This window comes from Purpureocillium lilacinum, assembly GCF_023168085.1.
Source record: "Purpureocillium lilacinum CBS 284.36 DNA, scaffold_4, whole genome shotgun sequence".
NCBI lineage: Eukaryota > Fungi > Ascomycota > Sordariomycetes > Hypocreales > Ophiocordycipitaceae > Purpureocillium > Purpureocillium lilacinum.
In genome coordinates this window covers 1,211,065-1,228,076 of record NW_027072114.1, presented here as the reverse complement: position 1 = coordinate 1,228,076, position 17,012 = coordinate 1,211,065, and the positions used below count along the sequence as shown (strand labels likewise).

The following is a 17,012-nucleotide window of genomic DNA, read 5'->3' as shown; positions in this document are numbered from 1 at the left end:
GTTGGCAATTATTTTGATAGGAAGTGGCTGTTCGAGGTCTCTTCACTAGACGTGAGCTGCTCAACAGATGTCTAACTCCTCGAGATACACGCCTGATTTTTTCGCCCCTTTGTCTGTCTGTCCATCGCCGGACAGTATTTACAACCTGTCCGTTTTCGTCTTCTTTCCCCCCTACGCCTTCGCCATTTTGAATGACTTACAACCGTCTGGTGGAAGCCCGCGTAGACCGTTCCCCAAACTCCGTTGCCATTCTGATTTTTCTTCCTTTTCAATCGTCTGCTGGAAGACCATGCAATTGGCCCTCCCAGACTACTTTCCCGGGTAGAGCTTCATGTGCTGGAGGCTACCCACCCTCTTGTGAGCAGGGCGCGCAACGAGACACGCGCCAACTCTTTACCCCCGTTCTGATCAGTGACCAAGATGAGAAGCCCTCAGCAACTTAGAACAGGTTCAGCTCTCTATTCCTCTCATCCATGAGATAGGCCCGCAGCTCCGTGGAAAAGTCCAGTCCCTCTTTGCGGAGGTATTGAACCGCCATCTTGCCGTTCGCGTCGAGCACCGAGATCTTCACGCCTTTCTCCACGAAGATGTGCGCCTCCTCAAGGGCGAGCCTCGTGCGCGAGTACCCACCCCTCTTGAGCCTCCGGACGAGCATGTGGAGGTACGTCTCCCCGAGCGGGCTCACGTACTTCCCATCGAAGCGCAGCGTGTCGCGGACTTGCTGCCAAAAGGAGTCGAAAGGCCAATCAAAGGCCGCCGCGACGAGTTGAGATGCGTTGGTCGGGGGGCCGAGGTGTTCGCAGATGGCCTTCCACAGCTTGAGGTCAATGTCCTCGATGCTGCGGGTGAAGGCTTCGTCGATGACTGGCTGTGAGAGGGAGCCCTTGCAGTGGTCGACGATGTTGGAGTAGAGGGATCGCAGGGCTGGACGGGCAAGCCAGTGCCGGAACGCCTCGTCGGCCTCGCTCGCGCTGACGTGGGCCCCAATGTTGAGGAGTTTCTTGAAGTACGCTTTGGTAGGGGTCCAGGTGTCAGCCATGTCGAGCTGGTCGCGTGCGATCCTGCGTATCAGCTCGCCCAGGATCGTGCGATTTCCAGGTTGGATCCGCGCGTTGACTTTCGCTTCATGATGGTCGTGGAGGAAAAAGAGAAGCTTCTCAAAGCAAGCGTCATACCCCAGCCCCGCACACGACAAGTTGTCGAGAACCCTGTCGTTTATGTAGTGCATCATCGTCCTGCCCTCATGAAGGCCCTCGTCGACCCGCGCACCGCCCCTGATCAAGGCGTCTAGGATCGCTTCCATGTCCTTGGCGTGGCGAGCGCCCCAGGAGATGCTGTCGACGGGCAGTATGCACATCATGGGCGTCTCCGGGGGCGAGGTATTTGTCACGGCGTTGGGGTCCGCGCCGCGCTCGAGGAGACGGCTGATGTACGCGCGCAGCGGGGGGCGAGGGAGCGATAGAAAGGCGGCGCAGCTTCGCTTGACAGCCTCGTGGAGGGGCGAGCAATCCAGGATCGTGAGAGCATTGACGTCGGCGCCGTGGTCGATGAGTTGGTTGAAGGCCTCCTCATTGTCTCGTTGAATCGCAATATGGAGAGCCGAGGCCTGGTTTCTGGAAAAGGGAACGTCCAGATAGTCCGGGTACGCCTTGAAGAAGCTCAAATGCACCTCCATAGGACTGGTGAAGTTCTGGCTTTGGCTTTCCTCTTCTGCTTTGCGCTTCCTGCGTCGCCTCGGGGCCGGTTCCGTTTCAACGCGTTCGGCATTGAACTCCTTGGAGCCCATGGCTGCTACGTAGTGAAAGACTGTAATGGGCGGCTCGGTGAGTATCGCCGGCGCCTTGCAGAACACGAGGGCTTTGACGACCTCGTAGTGTCTGAGCAGGAGCGGCGCCATGAGCGGCAGCCACTCTGCTCTTCGAATTGCCGTGTGCATTAGGCTTCCAAAGCGGCAGCGTCCATGGCCCTCATGCTCTGTTACATCGATCGTCGGAATGCCTCTACTTTCAAACGCTTGAAACCCAGAGCATTTGGCGCTGAGACTGGCGCCGTGGCCCAGCAACTGCTTCACCACCGGCAGCCGACCCTTGGCCGCGGCGAAATGTAGGGCTGTGGCGAATGTGCCGTCGTCACCGACATACCTGGCGTTCACCTTGGCCTGCGCAATCGCTCTCTTGTCGGCATCGTTGTGGTATCGCGCCTGGCCCCATTGCATGAATCGCTTCAGCACAGAGCACTGCATTTCGTAGCGTCCTGTCGGGTCGTCTTGGCCACCCAGTGCTGCCCAGAGTATTGCGGTCGAGGTATCTTCTGCGACGTCTTTTTTGTACATGCAGCACTGAGCAATATCACGCCAGCTCGTATGGGCGCGGCATAACCTGCCCACCTCGGCCAGCGACAAGGGGTCCATGATGAACAGCTTGATCTCGCAGGGGAGGGTGACGAGCCGCGACGGCGGGCGCTTCCTGGCGTTTGCAGTCTGGGCCATGGTGGCCGAGATTTCTTGAAGGGGGCGAAAGAGAGACAGCGGGAATGTAAGATGGAGGGCTGATGTGACTGTGAAAGTATTATCCACGGGATGGAGTGACGGATGGTGCGCGAGGAATGCGGCAGCACAAGTCGGGGTAGAGGGCGCTCTCAAGGCGATATTTTACAGTTGCGAAATCAATCGAGAGTGCGCCAGGCAGGTCCCGTTGTGAACATGTGGAAAAAGGGACGAAAGGAGAACAGCGATAGTTGTGTTCGCACTTGCCGTTGTCGAGGCATCGCGACGTTTGCACCTCGAATTACTGTTGCCCGGACAAGGAAGGTGCCATATACTGGTTGCTCGGGCCGCCACCAAGGCACTCGTACCCTTGGTGCTGGAGTCTGCTGCCCTACACATTTCTCCATGATCATGCCGACCCTGGTCCTTCGTCAAACTCGTCTATCACGCTCCGCGGCTTGACGAACTTTCCAAGGGGAGTGTAGGTGAGATGGTCGAAGCCGAAGCCCTCCGGGCCCCCTATCTTGACGCCTCGCTCCGTGCCGGTCCATTTGTCGCTCGCCGCAAGTCCGAGCACGACGACAAACAGTCCGTAGCGATACTCAGGGGTTCCGATAGCTTCGCCACTCTGCGCGTCGATGACGGTGATCAGGTCCGGCACGATGGCAAGCACATCTTCCTGCTTCTCCTCAGCCCCATCGTCCCGCACCCGGAGGGCCGCAATGTTCTCGTTCTTAAACGGAATCTTTATGGTGCCTCGAAACGCGCCTGCGGCCTTGCGGTCGTCGGTGGACACGACGCCCTCTTCGTCACGGACGTTGGCACCCTCGATGAAGCACTCGCCGTAGACGTAGCCGCCTCTGAGTCTCCGCTCGATGCCGACAATCTTCCCCTTCCAAAGCACTTTACCCGCGCCCTTGCCACCGCATTCTTCGATAATCGTCTCGGCCACATTGTCGACGCGATTCTCCTTTCGTGCACGAGCGACGCCACGGCCGATTCTCCACGCCTGCGATATCGTGTGCTCGACGACCCATCGTTTCGTCTCTGCTCCGGTCACGGGCGACTCGGCGCAGCCTGTATGCGAGCCCATTTGGCTGAGTGCAGCCCGCAAGATTCGCTCTACTTGCAGGTCGGAGCTGGCCTTTGGCATCAACACCACGTTGCCGTTTCCGTCGGACATGGCAATCGGGGACCAGATTGGGCTTCGCTCGTTGAAGACAACGGGGGTGGTCTGCCACTTGGTCGGATATGCGCGGCCCATCCAGTCTCCATCGACGGCCGGAAGATTCATGTAGTTGCTCGCTCCGAGTTGCATGCCCTGCAGGCCGTTGCCGCCGCCAATTTCGATGGCAATCATGTGAGTTGCCGGGCGATCGTGGACCTTATAGAGCTCCGTCTGAGCCTCCATAAGCTCGTCCGCAGCGAGCTTTTCGATGCCCACCGTCGGGCTGCCGACGCCGCCACCACACCCGACCTGATCATCGTCTTTCAAGTCGTGTGGATTCACGACGCGGACTATAGCGCCCTTGCGAAGGTCCGACCGAAGCCGCACCATATGAGAATATGGCGACCCGCCTCCTCCGGTGCCGAGGATGTAGCATCCGATGGTGATCCAGTCGAGGTCAGTTTCGGATACATACCACACACGATCCTTGACTTTAGGTCTGTATGCTGCAATATCTATCTCTTCATCAGCCTTGGTGCTCTTCTTTGACTGTTGACCGCTCGCCTGTCTATCGTATTCGCTCATGTCTTGGGCGTTATCAGATGGGTCCTCCTGTGGCACGGTGGCAATCCCACTCTGTGACAGGTCGAAGTCACCAGCTGCACGAACAATAAATCTAGTCTTGTGGGCAATATACTTTCATCCCGTCAGCATTATCTTGGGGTCCGCTGGTTGCGTCGTCGACTTACCTGTAGCGGAAGTGTATCCTGTTCAACAACCTCCACCGAGGATGGAAGCGCGCCAGCGGCAATGGTCTTTTGTATTGCCTGCTGGCTCACTTCCTGCAGCAAATCGCTCGTGGACTTGTTCTCCGTGGATTTGACAATGTCGACAACGGCGCTGACTCGGGCAATGGCGGCACCGATGGCGTTGGCCACCTGAGACCACTTGGGCTTCAGTACTCTGCTTGCCCCCGTCAGCTCATCTGGAGCAATGACTGCACCTCCTCCGACCAACAACACGGGCACGTCTCCGGGAGACGTCTTCATTTTGTCAACAATCTTCTCCAGCTTTGCGCGGACAATGTCTTTGAACGTGTCGAGCTGATCCTGTAGCAGAGCCCCCTTCACGAGCTCCGAGTTCCCAATATCGAGGCTGGGATCAGCAAGAATCGTACAATCTGTAGCGGTGAGGACTTTTCCGCCAAAGACGAGTGCATCCTCTTGCAGCTTGTAGCCCACACTGTCCGGGCCGACGGTGAGGCCGTTCTCGGTCCTGATAATGGAGCCGCCGCCCAAGCCGATGCTTTTGACGTCGGGGCACGAAAAGTTCATGCGAATGCCCGCAAGGTCGCTGTACGCAGCCTGTTGCCGCGGAAAACCGTTGGCCTGGAGGAGCCCGACGTCGGTCGTTGTACCTCCGATATCCACGACCATGATTGCTTCAGACAGTTCGCCCTGGGCCAGGAACGCCGCACCCCTCATGCTGTTTGTCGGGCCGCTCGAGAAGGTCCGGATTGGAAGGCGTGCAGCTGTCTCCCCTGCAAGCACGGTGCCGTCGTTTTGCGTTACGAAGACGGGGCAATCAAGGCCCAGCTTCTTGACGGGCTCCTGGAAAGATCTGATGGTCTTCCTCGCAAACGACAGAATAGAGGCGTTGAGTATAGATGCGTTCTCGCGCTCCAAGAAGCCGAGGTTTGCAATGTCCTTGGAGCAGACTACGTCGCAGCCAGGGAGCTCGGCCTTGATGATGTCTGCCGCCCGCTCCTCCTGCCGCTCAACAGTGTCGATTGGGCTGAAGACGCCGTTCAGGACGATGCTTCGGATGCCCTTTTCGCGGATCTTTGCGCACTCTGCCTTGATTTCTGTCTCGTCTATGTCCGAGATGAGCGTGCCGTCCACTTCCAGGCCGCCTTTTAGCAGCGCGAAATGGGCCAGTATCAGCTGCCTCATGTCATCCGGCCAGTCCACGCACGGAGGCGCATGCTTGGAAAATGGGCCGCAGAGGCGGATGACGGCTACGGGAGATAGACGAGACGCGTCTCTTTCGACGACGGCGTTGACGAAATGTGTCGTGCCAATCGTGACACTGGCGACGTGCTCCGGCTTGATCTTGGCCGACTCGAACATGGCCGTGATGGCATTATTGATGCCGACGCTTGGGTTCGTGGTCGTCGGAGCCTTGTGCCACGCCAAGATGCCCTTGTCCAGTGACGATGACGCCTCTGGATCGAGGATGACGCCGTCGGTGTTGGTACCGCCAACATCGACTCCAATCCGGAGGCGTCTCATGTTCTCAACAGCACACATCCTGGGTTGATTCACGTGATAGTCGAGCGGACGATAGAGGGGTGGGTAGCAGAGGAGATGCAAGTTCAAGATGGTAGGACTCCAGCTTAGATCCTGGGCCGAGAGGAAGCGGGGTGATGATCTCGGTATCCGAGCGGGCCTATCCGTCGTCGAACAGCGGCGGACGATGGTGTGATTCAAAGGGGCTTCAGCTGATGCCACGCTTGAGCATCCGCTCCCTTTGAAACACACGATTCTTCGCCGTTTTTCAGCAACCATCTACCTGTGTGTACAGCATTGCAAGTGATGTCGTGAAAGCGTTGACGCGTCGGAGTTCTCCCAGCGTGGCTTGGTTCTTCGACGACGGTCGGTCACTGTCCGCCTTTTCACACCTAATCGGGCGTATAAGGCCCCGGCGAGATAAGCCATGTCATAAGCTCAATACAGCGACGACCGGGAAGAACGAGGCCAACGTGGCAGAATGCAAAAAAAGATGTTGTTTTGGCAGTAGATACCTCGTCGAATAAAGTTCAACCGCTGGGACAGATTCAGGGCGCAGAAGATCGCTGAGTAAGCCCAGCAAACCACCGTGAGGAGAGCACGCCAGGCGCCCGGCATGAAACGGCCGGGGCAGTGGGTGGGCGCCTACGAGTGACGCCAACGCAGCGCTGGGACGGTAATACAGTGGAGTGGACCTGCCTAGGCAGTCAACCAGGGTAGCTCCTCCAAGCGCTCAACGCTGACCCGCAGCAGATGACGAACCTCGAAGCTCTGACAAGGCTGCGTCACCCTCCCAGCAACATCGCCACCGCAGGCACACGACGACCACCACACACGCCCTCGACCGTGCCGCGGCGGCTTCTCCTTACGCAATCATCTTACGTCTCGCCGCCCGAGGCATAAGCATGTGAACAAGCGGCGACACCAAGAGCATCGGAGCAGTGATTAGCGAGACAGGGCGGTTGGTATGCAACTTTCACTCGACTAGAACCGCTCTGTTCGAACGCATTCGACACCCGAGCATCCTGCCAACGGCCAGATCACATATCGATCCCTATCAAACGAAGCTCTCCCGAGACGTCTCGACCCGGGCACAGCAGACGCGAACATTACTGAGCGACTCGCGAATAGAAACAACGTCTATCGTTTCGCAGTGGCCCTGAGCGCCAACCAGCCAGTGCTGGGACGCAGGCATCGACTGGTGCAGCCGACATACCGAGCGAAGCAGTGACTGCACCCCGCCGGCCTCCAACATGACCGCCCGATACGATCTGAGGACGCAGGACCAGGATGCGGGCTCCTACGCCGCTCTGCCCGGCACGGCGCAGACCGAGTTCGTTCAACACAACATGACACCGATGAAGTCGCGTCTTACTCCTGGCAAGGAGGTGCCTGGTACGTCGTGCCCCTCTGGCAGACCACAGGACCGCAGTCCATACTGACGGCTTCGATGCAGGTTGCCACCCGAGCCGCTGGATATACGAACTAACCAACAACGACTTTACCGCATGCGACGTTTTCCTTAGAGCTAGGCACGCCGAGTTGGAGAGTACGTATGGCTGGGAGCACCATCACAAGCTCGTCATAAACGGGAACCAGAGCTTTGCGACATCCTCGACTCGAGTTTTGTCGGCCATCTGCTTAGACTGTCATTTCCATTTCGTCTTCAAGATGGCTTGGGACGCAGCCCATGTCGACTCGCTGTGCCACAGCTCCCAGTCGCGATGGCCCTTGCGAGACAACAACTTCCCCTGGCACCATCTCGTGTGGGCTGGCTCTGCCTCGGATGCCGATATCACGAGCGATCAGAACAAATACTATCCGCTCCTTGCGCGCGAGTATTTTGTGTGCTCAGCTCCGCCTTGCACGTTCCAGATGACGCTAGAAGTCTCGGAGCCTCGGATGGGCACATGGTGGGTTAAGCTCCTGCTGGATCGCGATGCCATCTGCGAGCAGCTGCGAGCGGCGAGAGAGCACGAGCCAAGCCGCTACGAAGGCGCCACTGACGACTGGGCGAACCAGGCTCCGCTGAACCTCAACACGTACCTTAAGAATCTCCTCGAGTCCACCCCGGAGGATGTCAGAAGCATCTCGAAGCGTAACAAGAGGTTCGCCGTTTTGTTTGGGCCTCGCTGCTTCTCGATTTTTCGGCGCTTGGAGTTTACGGAGCAGGTGATAGACCGTGACGGGTTAGACGAAGGCTCGTTCACTCCCACGCCGCCAGCGCCGTCGGGTGGTCCCTCTGGTACGACAGAGATCGGCACATACCGCGCATACTTGGAGGACGTCAGAGCCGAGGTACAGTGCCTCATTCACAAGGCGGGACAGGCCGCCGAGAAGCCGACGTACTGCACGCCCGTTTTGCACCAGGATCTTCAGTGCACCGAGGTGCCCAACGTCAACGACAACGCCTTGGTCAAGTTGGACCGGTACAAGTTACTGGGCATTCTGCCAGGTCAGACTCGCGAAGTGATTGTCAACGCCTACAAGCGCCAGTGGGAGTTGCTGCCCAGCCGGCGACGAGCTTTGGTGGATGGTCTGACGGCGGTGGCCAACGACACCGGTGACGAGATGCTCTCGGACTACGCAATGACTCAGTCATCTGTGTTCGAGAGCCAGCTACAGCGGCAAGGCACAAGCGACGAGGACGGTGTATTGACGCAGGCCCTCAACTTCCTCGGCCTGCAGCCGCCAAACAACTACTCAGCAGACTCCATCATCGACGCTTTCCGGCAGAAACTTGCCCAAGATCCCGGAGAGGCTGTCAACGCGAGATCCATGTTGATGATTATTGCACGCGCGTCGACAGACGACATCTACCAAGCGTCGTTGCTCATGGAATCTGATGCGAAGATGTCACTCGACACTGCCCGAGCGATCCTGGGCCTGGGAGGCGCCGACGTGCCGTGGCAAACAGCTGCTGAAGCGGCCAAGAAGAAGGTACGCCCTCGACCACTCTCTGGCCTTTGCTGTTCCCGTTTTGCTCACGCTAACCCTGGACGCAGCTGGAGAACAGCAAGAGCTCTGAAGAAAAGGAGGTCGTGCTGGATGCCCTGGAGGCAGTAGCAGACCACACCAACTCTCCGACTTTGAAACAGGCAGTGTTGGAAATGCGCAACTCCAGCGGCATCATGAACTACGGCGGCTCATCGAAAGAGCCAGCTGACCTGTCATTACCAGTTGGCCTCCACAACATTGGCAACACTTGCTACCTCAACAGTCTCCTGCAATACCTCTTTACCGTAAAGCCCATCCGGGACGTGGTCCTCAACTACGATCAGCTGCGGCTTGATCTCACCGACGAGAGCATCAAGGCTCGCCTGCTTGGCGGGAACAAGATGCAGATGGACCGTGGAGAGGCAGTCGTTGCGCAAGCTTGTGAGTTGCACAAGCCCCGTCTCCATTTCGGTTGTTGACAAGTTGCATAGTCGCGCAGGAGCTGGCCACTCTATTCCAGAACCTACAGTCCTCGGATCAAGCTGCCACCAGGCCATCCCAGCGACTTGCCAACGCTGTGCTGCTGTCCACGCATACCTTGCTACACAGCGAAAAGTCTGCTACGAAGCCGGAGGTTGGACCTCAGCCTCCACCTCTGCCTGCGCGGCCCTCGCCGGCCGCCCCCACCGGCCAGGCGCCTGATGTCGACATGGTCACTTGCACGGTGACGACCGTGCCAGACGCGACGGAAACTGCTAGCATCTCGAGTTCACGAACGTTGGTTGACCAGGAGGATGCCCGATCTGACCTTTCCTTTGAAAGAGTGGAGCCGGCAGCTGCCGATCAAGCCGACAGTGCCGTCGAAGTCTCAGAAAGCGAGGATGTCAAGATGGTCGACAACAACGAACAGGCGGGGCACTCTTCGCAAACTAACGGCGACACGCCTACTAACAACGGCGACGTCGTCATGGCCGACGCTGGCGAGCCAGAAACGGTCGATCAAAAGGTGCTCAACGCCTTGGAGCACCAGTCGCGATCATCTGGCACCGACCAGCAGGACGTTGAAGAGGTCATGGGTAGCATCATCAACCGACTCCAAGCTGCCATCCGCCCAAGCTCGGTAGACGCCAAGACGGGCATCCAACTGGAGAAGATTATGGAGACATTTTTCGTCACCACGGTCAACTACACCAAGAAATTCGACGACAAGTCTTATCAGCACGAGATTAGCTTCGACCGATCCATCACTGCGTTCCCGGCCCCCGACGGACCATGTTCGCTGTACGATGCCCTCGGCCGCAACTTTGACCAGCAGATACTTGAGGAGAGCAGGCTGTCGAGATACACCGCCATCAAGACGTTGCCGCCTGTGCTGCACGTCCTCATCCAGCGAACGCAGTCGACGGGCCGGAAGAACGGGAACCCCGTCGTCATTCCCGAGACTCTGTATCTAGACCGGTACATGGATGCGCCGCACGACTCGCCCACGTTCCGGCGCCGAGTCGAGGACTGGGCAATCACGGACCGCATCGCGGATTTGAAGGCGCAAATTGAGGGCATCGATGCCAACCCGACATACATGAACTTTCTCAACAGCGTTGTCAACGGAGACGATGCGGCAAATGTCAGTGCCACTTTGGAAGAGAAAGTGGTTAATGAGGGAGAACTCGAAGTTGCCAAGACAGAGGAGACGTGGGACTTTGACGGCCCGGTCGAGGATGACTTCCTGCTTGTATCGCGTACCAATGCCCACAGCACCGACCTGCCTACAACAGCCCCGAAGGAGCGAGCCACTCCGTTCGATGCCCGGGCGACCGATGGCGCCGTGCGGCAGATGATGGAGTCGGAGCTGGCGCAACTTGAGAAGGTGCTAGGGGAGAGGCTGGACAGCATGCGGAGCATCCCATACCGCCTGCATGCTGTCATCTGCCATCGGGGCCAGCTCATGTCTGGGCACTACTGGGTGTGGATCTGCGACTTCGAGGACCGCGTGTGGCGGTTCTACAACGACGAGTCTGTGCAGGAAAACAAGGATACGGCCGACGTGTTGCATAAGCTGAGCACGAGCGGCGAGCCCTACTACCTTTGCTACGTCCGCGACGAAGACAAGGAAGAGTACGTCGACGTGCCCAAACGACACGTGCCGACGCCGACATCTGTCGAAGAGGACACGCCTCAGTCAGGACTGGCGGCCACAGACATGGACGGCGACGTCAACGTTGACGGCACGGAAAAGGCAGGCGCACAAGACGGGAGTGAGGCTGAGCGAACGCCGTCGCCACAATACAGGATCGAGTAAAGACAAGATGCGATACGAGGGTGCCGGATTGAGTTGCGGGGTTCGCGAAGGGAGGATTCGGCGAGAAATGTTTGCACGCATGCGTTCAGTACTGCATCAGGGACTTTGAGCGAGCGGGCTCGTTGGGCGTAAACCATGGACAGCATGTATGAATATGATGATGGCGAGTCGGAGTTTAAGGGGCAGAAACAATAGAAATTCGCGAGTAGACGATCAACCAAGTACCATGGTGCATTCCTTGCACATCACATACGTTGTCGGCCACGGCTTTCGAGCATTAATATTTATTTGGTTTCTGTCACGAGTCTACCTGCCCTTGAAGACGGGCTTGCGCTTCTCCTGGAACGCCTTGAGGGCCTCGTTCCTGTCCTCGGTGTTGACGACGCGCTGGTACATCTCGGCCTCCTTCTCGGGCCGGGCCCACGCAACAGCCTGCAGCGCCGCCCTGATGGCCACTGGCCCGCCTTCGCAAATTTCCTGCGCGAGGCGCACGCCCTCGGACAGAGCGGCCTTGCGCGCGACCTGGAGGATATTCTCTGCTGCACCTGCGCCGTCACGCTCGTCCTCGGGGACAACCTCGACGAGGCGGTCCGCGATGCCGAGGAAGTAGGCCTCGGGGGCGGCGACGCGGCGGCCGGTGAGGACGAGGTCGCGGGCGCGGGAGAGGCCCACGAGGGCGGGCAGGCGGTAGGTGCCGCCGGCGCCGGGGAGGATGCCGAGGCGCGTCTCGGGGAGGCCGACGGTGGCGTTGGAGGTGAGGACGCGGAAGTGCGTGGAGAGGGCGAGCTCGAGGCCGCCGCCGAGGGCGAGGGAGGAGATGGCGGAGATGGTGGGGATGGGGAGGTCGGCGAGCGAGGTGAAGGTCGCGTTGAGGTTGGTGAGGAACTCGGCGGTCCTACGGGAACAATTGTATCAGCACGCGCACATCTTGCGCAAGGCCAATGGTTTTGAGAACAGCTCAACTTACTCTTGCGGTGTAAAGCCCCGGCGCTCCTTGAGGTCCGCGCCCGCGCAGAAGCAGGTATCTACCGCGCTGGCGAGGACCATGGCGCGCGTAGGGCCGAGCTGCGCGCCGGCGCCGTGCTTGCCGGCGAGCTCATTCCCCGAGGCGGCGTCGTACTGGGCGTGGACGTCGTCGACCTCTGCGCGCAGGGAGGCGAGCAGGGCCTTGGAGATGGCGTTGCGGGCCGAGGGGCGGTTGAGCTCGAGGACGCGGATGTGGCCGGAGCCGGCGGCGGGGAGGTTGGTGACGCGGATAAGCGGCTCCGTCGAGGAGGAGTAGCAGCGCCGTAGGAAGGACGGCCGGGCGGCGGCGGCGCGGGAGGAGGCGAGGCGCAGCACGCGGGGGGAGGCGGCCATGATGGGCGTGCGTGCGATTGGGGAGGCGGTTGCGCGTGTGAGGATTTCGTGGTGGTGACGGATGAAGGAATGGAATTTGGGGAGGTATGCGCCGGGTTTGCGGGTGAAGGGTTGTTGGTGGTGGTTGTGCCGGCGCTGGAGCTGGAGCTGCTCGGCTCAACTGCAAGAGTGACGTTCTGGGGTTCTCGGCTTGAGTCGGTCCACCCCGGGTTTCGTCGACAGTGATTTCCCAATTAGGAAATCCTGCGCTCCTCTGTACAACGTACCGCTTGGGGAAGTGGACATTGTCCAGGCTTTTCGGTCCATGGGCTTTTCCAAACTATGAGAATTGATGAGAGGTACTCGACTAGCTATCTTTGTCAGACTTTTTACCATCTCCTCCATGCACGGTTGTGGCCGGGTGAGCTTTTTCCATTAAGGCCACCTTCGCATGCCATGGACGACAACCGGGGCTCAAAGAATTGAAGGGTCCCTACGTGCCTTACAGTCCATTAAGATCTACAGCCGGTCGCGTCTGAGCATATTGAAATAATTCGATGGAGCGCTAGCTTATACAAACATCGCCTGCTTTGCCTCGCTCTGCTCTGCAGCCACTCTCGCAGCCCTCTCGCCCTCCATGCGAAACGCCTAATGACCCCCTGCGCGCTTCCGCCCGCGATGTCTGGCCGCCCTCGTGGGCGCAGCACCACATACGTCATGATAAGCGCCCAGGTCAGTGAATCCTGCTTTGCACGCGCCGACAGCATAGCATGGCGTGTATGTGTGCCAAAGGCGCGTCTGCGCCGCACTGGCCTTGGGTGCCAATTCTTTTGTTCAAGTGCAATTGTTGTTCCTGAAAGACGTTGGAATTTTGACAAGCGCTTTGTCGATGCGATTCCCGTCTCAGGCGCGAGGCTTTCGCATGCTGGCGCGTGAAGCATCTCGATAACACACGACGACACTGAGTTGGTCTTTGAAACCAAATCAACATGCAAGCTCCATCTGTTTCCCTCCCCCTCGTCCTCTTCGTCGTCCTCCTCCTCCTCGCCGGCTCCTCCACGGCCGCGACCGTCACCGTCACCGCCGCGCCCGCCATCCCCTCCGACGAGCCGCAATTCAAGACAACGCACCTCTTCACGTCCGCCATCCTCAACAGCACCAACCTCTACCGCGCGCAGCACAACGCCAGCGCCGTATCATGGAACGACACGCTCGCCGACTTCGCCGCCGACTACCTGTCCTCGCCCGCCTCCGACGGGAGCCAGGGCGGGTGCAAGTTCGCGCACTCGGGCGGGCCCTACGGCGAGAACCTGGCCATGGGGTACGCCAACGCGACGGCGAGCGTCGAGGCGTGGGGCGAGGAGCGCGACGAGTATGACTTCAGCAAGCAGGGCTTCCATGAGGATACGGGCCACTTTACGCAGCTGGTGTGGAAGAATACTACGGATGTGGGGTGTGGAAGGAGGCTGTGTGGCGAGCGTGGGTGGTATCTCGTGTGCGAGTATTGGCCGCGCGGGAATGTCATCGGGGAGTTTGACGATGAGGTGGGAAGGAAGGAGGGGGCGGCGGTGGCGGTGCGGCCGGGGGCGTGGATGGCTGGCGCGGCGGCCGTCGTCGCGATGTGTATGATTGTGTGCTGATGCTGGTGCTCTAATGGATGGCCATTGAGGGTGTCTGGTCGTGGATACTGAAGGACATGTCTTTCAAGCAACATGTTCGCCATGATATCCCTGCCTTTGGGCGGCATAGTTGGAGGGTCAACACGTACCTAGGTATAGCGGGCTGCTTGTTGTCACAGAGTTCGCCATTGTAAAGAGAGCCATGAACCACCATCCCACTTGAATACTCAATTCATATCATGGATCGACCTTCCTCATAAAGTCGGGGCAGAAAACGCGATTCCGCTTTTGAACATGCCTTTTGCTTCACTCTTACCAACTCAACTCGCCCGCCACGACATCACCCACAAACCATCACATACGTCCCTACACTACAGCACTTCATACATTTCATCTCCAAACAGGCCCATCCTCACCCCAGCACCGCCGCCACCAGCATCATGGCGCCGCAGTAGATTCCGCCGCAGAGCACCCAGTCCCATGGCCGAACATCCAGCAACGGCGCAAGAGACTGGCCCTCCACCGTCGCGACCGTCGTCCCCGTCAGCACCACGACGACGACACGTCCTGCGAACGTGGGTACGACCGTGAATGTCGCGATGGGCACGAACAGCGCGATGAAAATGGAGAGCACGAGTTGCGACACGCTGGACCTCAACACGCCCTGATGCAGTCCGCGGTCGCTCTTGACGTCGAAAGCAAAACTGCCCGCGTCGGACACGGGAGGTTTGCGGTCGCTGGTGGGAAATGCAAGTTCTTCTGCCGTTCGAGGCATGGGCGTCACACCATCATCCAGTGCGCCATCATCTCCGGCGGCGCCGTCTCTCATAAGGCACACAAGATCGTCGCCGAGGTCGAGGAACTTGGTCTCGTCCTCAACTATAAGCCTGTTGCGGTTCAGCCAGGACCTGTAGCTCTGCGTCTCATCCAGATTGGCCGCAGGAAGGTCCTGAACACGCCGAAACGACGTGATCAGCTTGTCTGTGTGAACCATCAGCATACAATCCTCGATATTCGTCACGTGTCTGCCGCTTACTGTACTGGCTCAGCTTATAGCCAATCTGACCAAGAATCTCCGTCCTCTGCTGCGACACGGCCGTGTTGGACCAGCGCTCGTGTCGTCGCGACGCGGGAATGAGTCCGCAGCCGCGGTCCACGGTATCCTTCCTGTCCAGGGAGCCCAGCTCGGCCTCGAGGTCAACCAAGTCGGCTTGCAGATACAGCAACAGCCGGTGGTTCAACGCCTCGAACCGCCGGTAGATGGGCGACACCGGTGGACCCCCCAAACCACCGACCAGTTTGGCCGCGAGGAGTTCGTAGCCGCTCATGGGAGTCTTGTCGCCGCTGTAGTTTGGCTGGAACATGCCAGGACGCACATGCTGAGGCGGGCCATCTGGCATTGCAGCCGCCCCGTGTGTCATGGGCGGCGACCCAAACGCGGGAGGGAGCGCCTGCACCGGCTGGCGATAGGCTCCTGGAGGTGTCAGAGGCTCCCCAAGGGACGAGAAACTCGACCCGTACTCATGCGATGGCGTGTCCGCTGGATGCGGAGGAAGAGGCGGCAGACTATCGCTGCGTCCGTGAAAGACTGACGGCGCCGGAGCGCTTTTGGTCCCCGGCGTGTCATGAGCCAGCATTTCGAGTCTGCGATACTTGGTTTCGAGGGCCGCTCTCGGTATTCCCGTCGGAGAGTCGGCGACTAGATAGTCGAGCGCACTCGGTCGTCGGCGCGGGCGAGGAGCGTGAAAAACGGCGCTCTGCTCGTCATCCCGGCGTCTAAAGCTCGGGATATCGCCTCGGCCGTTCGTGGCATGTTTTGTTGGCGTAGAAGCAACGCCGCTCTTGACGGGCCGTCTGACGCTCTGCGACGTTGTTGGTGGCGTGAGTGTGGATGCCCAGGAGGGAGCAGAGGGCGAAGACGACGGCCGCTCTTGACCTGCCAAACTGTCGCTCTCTTCGGGGCCATCTTCCACGGCCGAGCCTTGGGCAGCATCTCCTCGCTCGTCAGAAAGTGGCCACGGCGAAAGACTTGGCGATATTGGAACGCCGCCTGCTCCGAGATTCTCGTCTTGGCCGGCCGGCGACTCCTCGTCTGGCTGCGCAGTGGCTGCAGGCTCGGCTTCTTGGGATGCACTCGCCTCGACTTCACTGTCCTCCGTGTGGGTAGCACCCTCGTCCGGTGGCAGAGACTCTTCGGAAGCTTGCCTCTTTTCCTCTGGCGACGGCCCAGCGTCTGGCCCAGCCTGGTCGACGTTGCTTGTCATGTCGACCGCCAAATGGTGTCCCTCGCTTGAAAATACGCGGCAACGCCGTGGCGACAGAATGTCGAGGTCAGGAGAGTAGCTCAGATGCAAGACGCGGACGTACGCTGCGACATGGTTGCACTATACGGCGGCGCTGTTGCTCGTCGCACACGAGGTCGACTTGCACGACTGGGAACACAGGGCGTCAAAGGAAATAAGTGTCACAGGATAGGCATCGTTACAAAGTCAGGCAACCGAATTTGTGGTCAGGCCGGAGACAGGCGTACCAGGCGCCTCCGATACATGCCACGTCCGCACCGGGCCCCATTGGCTGCCCCAACGTGACGGCCTGCGAAGGGTGACGCTGGGACTGCGGCGAGCTGCATGCCGTCGAAACAGGCTGACGGACGAGTGGCACAACGAGAGACGTGGTAGGCCGAGGTTGGTGCCCGACGCATGGCTCGCGGTGCTGGGATGACTACTAACAGCGTGCGAGGGGTGTGCGGCGTGCATCCTGCGCCCAGGGTCTTGCTGAAGTCGTGTACGAAATGCCGCCCGCGTCCGTGGATGAGGCAACCGTGTGTGATGCAATGCGATGTGATGACCTGAGGTCCAAAGCAACGTCTGGGTGACTT

The 17,012-nt window shown here is 59.3% G+C and overlaps 6 protein-coding genes across 6 annotated transcripts; 2 read left to right on the top strand and 4 right to left on the bottom strand.

The window, feature by feature from the left end:
• Nucleotides 1–439: 439 nt before the first annotated feature.
• On the bottom strand, nucleotides 440–2,488 carry PLICBS_005574 (uncharacterized protein; the record flags this gene model as incomplete). Its single annotated transcript, XM_018319262.2, has 1 exon — nucleotides 440–2,488. One exon carries the CDS (start codon nucleotides 2,486–2,488, stop codon nucleotides 440–442), a length of 2,049 nt encoding a protein of 682 aa, XP_018181736.2.
• Nucleotides 2,489–2,894: 406 nt separating this feature from the next.
• Nucleotides 2,895–5,944, bottom strand: PLICBS_005573 (uncharacterized protein; the record flags this gene model as incomplete). The annotated part of the gene is made up of 2 exons (XM_065600756.1): nucleotides 2,895–4,349; nucleotides 4,403–5,944. 2 exons carry the CDS (start codon nucleotides 5,942–5,944, stop codon nucleotides 2,895–2,897), a joined length of 2,997 nt encoding a protein of 998 aa, XP_065456828.1.
• Nucleotides 5,945–7,194: 1,250 nt separating this feature from the next.
• Nucleotides 7,195–11,177, top strand: PLICBS_005572 (ubiquitin-specific protease ubp2; the record flags this gene model as incomplete). The annotated part of the gene is made up of 4 exons (XM_018319259.2): nucleotides 7,195–7,336; nucleotides 7,398–8,881; nucleotides 8,947–9,319; nucleotides 9,370–11,177. 4 exons carry the CDS (start codon nucleotides 7,195–7,197, stop codon nucleotides 11,175–11,177), a joined length of 3,807 nt encoding a protein of 1,268 aa, XP_018181733.2.
• A 306-nt stretch (nucleotides 11,178–11,483) lies between these two features.
• Nucleotides 11,484–12,536, bottom strand: PLICBS_005571 (uncharacterized protein; the record flags this gene model as incomplete). Its single annotated transcript, XM_018319258.2, has 2 exons — nucleotides 11,484–12,072; nucleotides 12,145–12,536. The coding sequence occupies 2 exons, from the start codon at nucleotides 12,534–12,536 to the stop codon at nucleotides 11,484–11,486; spliced, it is 981 nt and encodes a 326-aa protein (XP_018181732.2).
• Nucleotides 12,537–13,504: 968 nt separating this feature from the next.
• PLICBS_005570 (uncharacterized protein) lies at nucleotides 13,505–14,155 on the top strand (the record flags this gene model as incomplete). Its single annotated transcript, XM_018319256.2, has 1 exon — nucleotides 13,505–14,155. The coding sequence occupies one exon, from the start codon at nucleotides 13,505–13,507 to the stop codon at nucleotides 14,153–14,155; it is 651 nt and encodes a 216-aa protein (XP_018181730.1).
• Nucleotides 14,156–14,546: 391 nt separating this feature from the next.
• PLICBS_005569 (uncharacterized protein) lies at nucleotides 14,547–16,398 on the bottom strand (the record flags this gene model as incomplete). The annotated part of the gene is made up of 2 exons (XM_018319255.2): nucleotides 14,547–15,115; nucleotides 15,171–16,398. The coding sequence occupies 2 exons, from the start codon at nucleotides 16,396–16,398 to the stop codon at nucleotides 14,547–14,549; spliced, it is 1,797 nt and encodes a 598-aa protein (XP_018181729.2).
• Nucleotides 16,399–17,012: the final 614 nt, after the last annotated feature.